Source organism: Brassica rapa, unplaced genomic scaffold (assembly GCF_000309985.2).
Source record: "Brassica rapa cultivar Chiifu-401-42 unplaced genomic scaffold, CAAS_Brap_v3.01 Scaffold1026, whole genome shotgun sequence".
In the NCBI taxonomy this organism is placed as follows: domain Eukaryota; kingdom Viridiplantae; phylum Streptophyta; class Magnoliopsida; order Brassicales; family Brassicaceae; genus Brassica; species Brassica rapa.
Window position 1 is genome coordinate 23,374 of NW_022610960.1, and position 6,798 is coordinate 30,171.

At 44.5% G+C, this 6,798-nt stretch overlaps 1 protein-coding gene across 1 annotated transcript; it reads right to left on the reverse strand.

Moving 5' to 3' along the window:
* Positions 1 to 1,613: 1,613 nt before the first annotated feature.
* On the reverse strand, positions 1,614 to 2,423 carry LOC117131540. The gene is made up of 3 exons (XM_033283636.1): positions 2,075 to 2,423; positions 1,827 to 2,017; positions 1,614 to 1,772 (listed from the first exon to the last, which is right to left on the reverse strand). The coding sequence occupies exons 1-3, from the start codon at positions 2,421 to 2,423 to the stop codon at positions 1,614 to 1,616; spliced, it is 699 nt and encodes a 232-aa protein (XP_033139527.1).
* Between the last annotated feature and the right edge of the window lie 4,375 nt (positions 2,424 to 6,798).

Here is a 6,798-nt window from a genome sequence, read left to right on the forward strand (position 1 = left end):
GCCTTGTACTTGACTGTAAAGATCCATCTACTAGACACAGCCTTCTTCCCTTTTGGTAGTTCACTCTCATACCATGTATCATTCTTTATCATAGCTCCTGCCTCAGCTCCTACTGATTCCTTCCATTCTTCATCTTCCATTGCCTCTTCATAGCTTCTTGGAATGTGATTCTCATCTAAGTTTACCATAAATGCACAATGTGCTTCTGGATATTGAGCAAAGGAACACACGGCCTGAGTAGGATGCTTCACAGCTTGGGCATTGTAGTACACTCTCGTGTTTACCCAACTGGAAGGATCCCTTCTCAGCCTTGTACTCCTTCTCAACACTGGCCCTTCTTGCGCCATCTCTTGTTCTTCTTCTACTTGTGGAGTCACTGCTTCAGTCTGTTCTTCAGCTTCAGCTCTAGACTCTCCTTGTCTCTGATCTTCTTCATTCTGTCTTTTATTCAGTTCTTCCCTTGCTGATCCTTCTCCACTTTGGACAGGAGAATCAGTTCCTCTGTTTCCTAGCTCACCAGCCTCTTCTAAGCTTTGGTCCTCTAGTTCAGAAACTGATTCACTTCCCCCCTCATGTGCAAAGTGGGATGGTTCTTCTGCTGCAGCTGGAGTAGGTTCTGGACGCCTACTCTGATCCTGGGACACTCCAATTCCGAGCCCCTCTAGAATGTTTCTCAAGCAAGCAGCTCGTTCTGATGGCTGGGATAGATCCTCCAAGTCTTCCCATGTCTGCTCATCATAGTATCCTTTGTCTTCCATGAATCTGACATCCCTTGACACTAGGACTCTCCTAGCTGTAGGATCATAGCATTTGTATCCCTTCTGTGAAGTAGAATACCCAATCATCATAGCCTTGGTGCTCTTTGCTTCTAGTTTGTTTCTCTGCTCGCCTGGTACAAGAACATAACACACGCATCCAAAGGTCCTCAGGTGATCCAAGACTGGCCTGCTCTTGTTAAGTACCTCAAATGGAGATTGATCTGCTAAGATCCTGGTTGGTATCCTGTTGATCAGATAGCACGCAGTCATCACAGCATGATACAAGCCTAAGCTATCAAAGGCTGTACGTTCCCAAGCAAGAGAGAAGGAGCCGATCTAACACAAGGGTGATCCGGATGGACTGATCTAATCAACCAAGGGATCTGAACTGGAACTGTATGATGGGATGAAGTGCACCACACGAGAGATGGGGAGGCTCGTGATACAACACAAGGTTCCTCTAGGCCGTGGAGGTACTGGTCTCACAAGGCAAAGAGAAGGAGGCGAGTTCTAGCTTGAGAGCTCTAGGGTTTTCTTTAAAAGAAAAGTTTATGATTATTCAAAGTCTGCCCCAAAAGTGGGCTTGCGAAAACATATAAATAGGACTAAGGGAACAGGCTCCACTTAGGTCACGAAAGTACAAATAAGGAAACAAACTATAATGTAAAACATGAAATAAGGTCATGAGGCTTCTTAGCCTTGGATCGAACTTGGCACTTGGGATAAGTGTGAAGCAAGTTGTGGCCTCGTTAAAAACCTTCTCTGGAAAACCCATTTGGGACAAAACCAAGAGTAAGGGAAAAAGAGCACACACAAAGAGCTTGGCCTAGTTGCTAGATTCGTCCAAGAGACTTGCTAGGCAAGTTGATCTTCCATGGTAATGATCATCAGGTTGGTGTGGCATTGCTCCGGGATGAATGGCCACATATCCTCACTTGATGCTTGTTTCTCCTTAACCGGTTCTGCATCCTTTAGTTCATCTTGCTTCAAGCTTGGTTCACCAGCCAGTTTAACCTGTCCAAGATCAGAAGCAAGTATCATGCTCTCATTAAATTTATGTTGAAGTACCTTAGCTCTTTGTCTAGTGATAGCTCCCTTGAATACGGTTGGTACTGGCACTTCTTGGACTGTCTCTGATTTGGTTATGTTGCTGATCATGTCCTGGATATCAGGTTCAGTTAAGTCTGGTTCCGGCTCTGGTTGAATATCCTCATCATTCCCTCCCTCTTCAAAAGGTTTTGACCTCAAAACTGGTTCATCTGCAAAACAAGGAGATAGATCAGAAACATTGAAAGTAGAAGACACATTCAACTCACCTGGCAGATCAAGACGGTAGGCATTGTTGTTGATCCTCTCAACAACTTGAAATGGGCCGTCCCCTCTTGGCTTCAGCTTGGAACTTCTCTGGTTAGGAAACCTTTCTTGCCGCATGTGTAACCAAACCCACTCCCCTGGTTCAAATACAATGTCCTTGCGGCCCTTGTTGGCATGTTTAGTGTACTGCTCAGTCCTCTTCTCTAAATTCTCTTGAACCTTCTGATGGAGTTCTTTGACATAAGCAGCTTTAGCTTCCCCGGTAAGACTGACAACTTCAGCTGGGGGTAATGGTTTAAGATCCAAAGGGGTTTTCGGGTTGAACCCATAGGCTGCCTCAAAGGGGGACATCTTAGTGGCTGAATGCTGAGCTCGGTTGTATGCAAATTCGATGAATGGAATACAATCAACCCAATTCTTCATGTTCTTCCCAATGGTTGCCCTAAGCAGCGTAGAGAGCGTCCTGTTTGTTGACATGAAGCAATAAAGAGAGGAGAATGAAGTAAGAAGCAAGAGGGGAACAATTACATCCGGATCAAGCAATCACTCAACTTACCTTGCTAGACAAGTCTGTCCGTACAAGACAACCCTAACTTGGAGTGCAAGACATAAGAGTGACTGATGTAGAAGAGAAGAAGGCAAGAAGAATGTTTGGAATCGCCTAAGGGAAGTGGGGAACCGTTGAGAGTGCAGGTCACGGGTCTGGTTAAGGATTCAAAGTCTTCCCACCCGTTAGGACCTGTCACTATCCAGGACCACTTTGCCCATCTCTCCTCTGTCTTAACTTCTTTGTTTATTGTTTCCTTAATGTCGACATCTTGCTGTATGAATTCTATAAATGGGTTGTTCCCATAAACAAATCATTGAAGGGAAAAGAGTTCTCTATTATTCTCTTTGTCAATCTCTCTCTCTCTCTCACGGTTCAACCTAGTTCTTCTCTAATCTCTTCACAAATCTTCCTTAAACTCTCACATAAATCCTATAAAACTCTCATGGTATCAGAGCAGCTGTGCTCTTGAGACCTAAATCTCTTTTTCTTCCGCGAACTCTCTGTGTTTTATTTCTATTTTTGGCAAAGTTCATCCTGTTCTTGAGGTGTTCTTCAATCTCATTTCCAGAATTTGCCAAAAGTAGCAAAGTTCATCCAAAACTTTCGTTTCTCTTTCTCTCTTGATGGATACCTCCGAGAACCCAAAGATGGTAATGATACCAGTTACTCTCAAGGGTCCTAACTACCTGACATGGGCAAGACTTGCCAAAACAGCTCTCGGAGGCAGAGGTCTTTGGGAGATTGTTGAAGAAGGCCGCCCCACCAAGAAGACTGTCCTAGGAGAGGATGGCAAAGAAGTGGTGGTTGCGGATGCTGGGGATAAGAAGAAAGGTCAGGAGGACCTCATGGTGTTGTCTATCATCCAGAATAGCCTCGCCCCTTCTCTCCAAGAGGCTTATGCATTCTGTGAAACTTCCAAGGAGCTGTGGGATACTCTCAAGAAGGTGTATGCCAACAAATCCAACATCAGCAAGGTGTATGAAGTAAAAGGAGCAATCAATTCTCTAAGTCAAGAGGACACAGACTTTGATGCTCATTTTGGGAAGTTCCGGTCTCTATGGGCTGAGCTAGAGATGCTCAGACCCGCAACAGTTGATCCGGATGTTCTACATGAAAGAAGGGAGCAAGATAAGGTCTTTGCCTTGCTGCTCACTCTCAACCCAGGGTATGATGACCTTATTAGGCACATACTGAGGAACAAGGAGCTTCCATCTCTAGATGAAGTGTGTGCTGAGATTCAGAAGGAGCACGGCTCAGTGGGTCTCTTTAAGAGAAAGGGAGAGCTAGTGATGGCCAATCAAGCTGAAGGAGCCGAGAGCAAACCTGCCGGAGTAGCCAACAAAGGGTACTACAAGCCGGAGGAAAAGAAAGTGTGGGTGTGTGATCATTGCAAGAGGAAGGGTCACGGCAAGGACAAGTGCTGGATACTTCACCCACACCTCAAACCGGCTAAGTTCAAGACTGATGGTCGGGCAAACTACTCAGGTGATGTAGGAGAAGCTTCCACGGCCTACCGCACTCATGAGGGCAAGGGAAACCAGGATGAGTCCATCAAGAAATCTGACATTGAGGCACTCATCAAAGCTCTCAAGGAGTCTGGTAAAACTCTTGGTTCCTCCCTTAGTGCATCATATCAATTGCCTAGGAGTTTATTCACGGCGTTTCAAGTTGCTCATGAATCTGATAGAGTTAAACCCTTAGTCATAGACTCAGGAGCCTCTCATCACATGATTAGTGATTTAAATTTGATTAAAAATATCACTCCTGCAGTAGGAAATGTTATGATAGCTGATGGTAACAAGGTTCCAATTAAAGGCATAGGGGAACTTAAATTATTTGAGAAAGAATCCAAAGCTTTCTACATGCCTAGTTTCACTTCTAATCTATTATCTGTGAAAAGGGTGACCAATGACTTGAATTGCAATGTTATATTTACGCCTGATGATGTCTACTTTCAGGATATTGACTCATGTAGGTTGCTTGGCAAAGGTGTGAGCAAGGGAAACCTGTACTTGCTAGAAGACACTAAGCTTGCATCCGATCTATCTGTTGCTTTCAATTCAAGTTTTAATTTCCCTAAAGATGTAATGTGGCATGCTAGATTAGGACATCCTCATTCTCGTGCCTTGAACATCATGTTGCCTAGTATTTCATTCCAGCAAGATTGTGAAGCTTGTATCTTAGGAAAACATTGCAAAACTGTATTTCCTATGAGATTAGAGAGTAGAATAGGTATTGAGAGATTAAGAGAGATTTGGTAAGAGATTAAGAGAGGTTTAGAAGAGATTGTGAGAGAAATGGGGAGATTAAGTATGATCCATGATGAACAAGAGAGAGAGACTAGAGAGAGAGTAACATAACTCGCATACTTTAATTAATGAGAGAGTGTTTACAATATATAGGAGGTGATACTAGGGTTTAAGAAGAGACTAAGCATGTGAGGTCAAGTCTAAGGGAGCCTTTAATTTGAACCGGACCAATGAGCCTCTCCACACGCGTGGTCACTATGCTAAAAGTGAACCTTATCCTTCCAGCCTGTGCCAGCCTGTAGAGACGCTCTTCCTCTATCCATAAACGGTCATATGCCTTCTTTGGTCAAGGCAAAACATGATCAGACCGTGAACTTCTTCTCGCGGTAACATTTCTTTACCGCTTGGTCGATACCGTCTGTACGGCCGTACGGCCATGGTACGGACCTGTACGGACCGGTACGGACGGTTCTCCCTAAGGCCAATCCTTCTCCTCTTCTCCACATCACAACCTCTTCAACCCTGAACAACTCTCCTCATATTCCTCAGCTCATCTCAACACTCCCCCTCAAGCTTGACCATGTGGAACAAGTCAAGCTTGGAAGGATCATGAGCTCCTCCTCATTAAAAACCTCATCAAAGAAAACCCATTGGGACAAAACTCTGATGAGGGAAAAAGAGTAAGGACCTCATGATCAGGAGAGTGTATAGATCAGCCCTTAGGCGAAAGATCAAGGAGTCCCAACCTTATGTGAATTGACTCCATTGTCTTTTGCCTAGCCGCCTTAGTGAATACATCTGCCAACTGATCCTCACTCCTTGTGTAGCACGGCAGTATTACTCCCAAGACTATCATCTGCCTCACTTTATGACAGTCCACTTCAATGTGCTTAGTTCTTTCATGGAACACCGAGTTTGTGGCTATGTGAATGGCTGCTTGATTGTCACAGTGCATGGTCATTGGTGTTGCTTGCTCAATCTCCAAGTGCTTCAGTATTCCTTTAATCCATACCAACTCATTTGTGAGTTTTAGCATTGCTCTATACTCAGCCTCGGCACTTGAGCATGACACCACCTTCTGCTTCTTACTCTTCCAAGTAACCATGTTTCCACCAATGAATGTGCAATAGCCGGTTGTAGATCTTCTATCTGTTCTGTCTCCAGCCCAATCTGCATCACAATATCCCACTGCTTCAGTACTCCCGTTACAACCCATCCATATACCAAGCCCTTGAGTTCCATTCAGATACATGAGAACTCTTTCTACCATGCGCCAGTGATGCTCTCTTGGAGCTTGCATATGCTGACTCACTTGGTTCACAGCAAAACAGATGTCTGGCCTAGTGATGGTTAGATAGATCAGCTTCCCCACAAGCTTCCTGTATAGCTTTGGATCATGAAATAGCTTACTATCTTCTAGCTCCCCCTCACGTGGAGCTTTATACCCATCCTCCATGGGCATCTTGGCTGTCTTTCCACCATACGCACCAGCCTCCTTCAATAGATCCAAGATATACTTCCTTTGTGAGATGAACAACCCTTCTTCTGATCTGCACAGCTCAATTCCAAGGAAGTACTTCATTTCTCCCAAGTCTTTGATGTCAAACACAGATTTCAGAAACTCCTTGGTCTCCTTGATTTCAACCTTATCACTGCCTGTGATAACTATGTCATCCACATATACAAGAAGCACAACAATGCCAGCAGGTGTCGTAAGAGTGAAGAGAGTGTGATCAAGCTCTGATTTCCTGAAACCTCTTCCATTTAGAGTTGTGCTCAGCTTGTGATACCATGCCCTTGGTGATTGCTTCAACCCATAGATGGCCTTCTTCAGTCTCAGCACATTCCCTGGTTTCACCATCCCTTCTAGGCCCGGAGGTGGTAGCATGTAAACTTCATCTTCTAACTCTCCTTGGAGAAATGCATT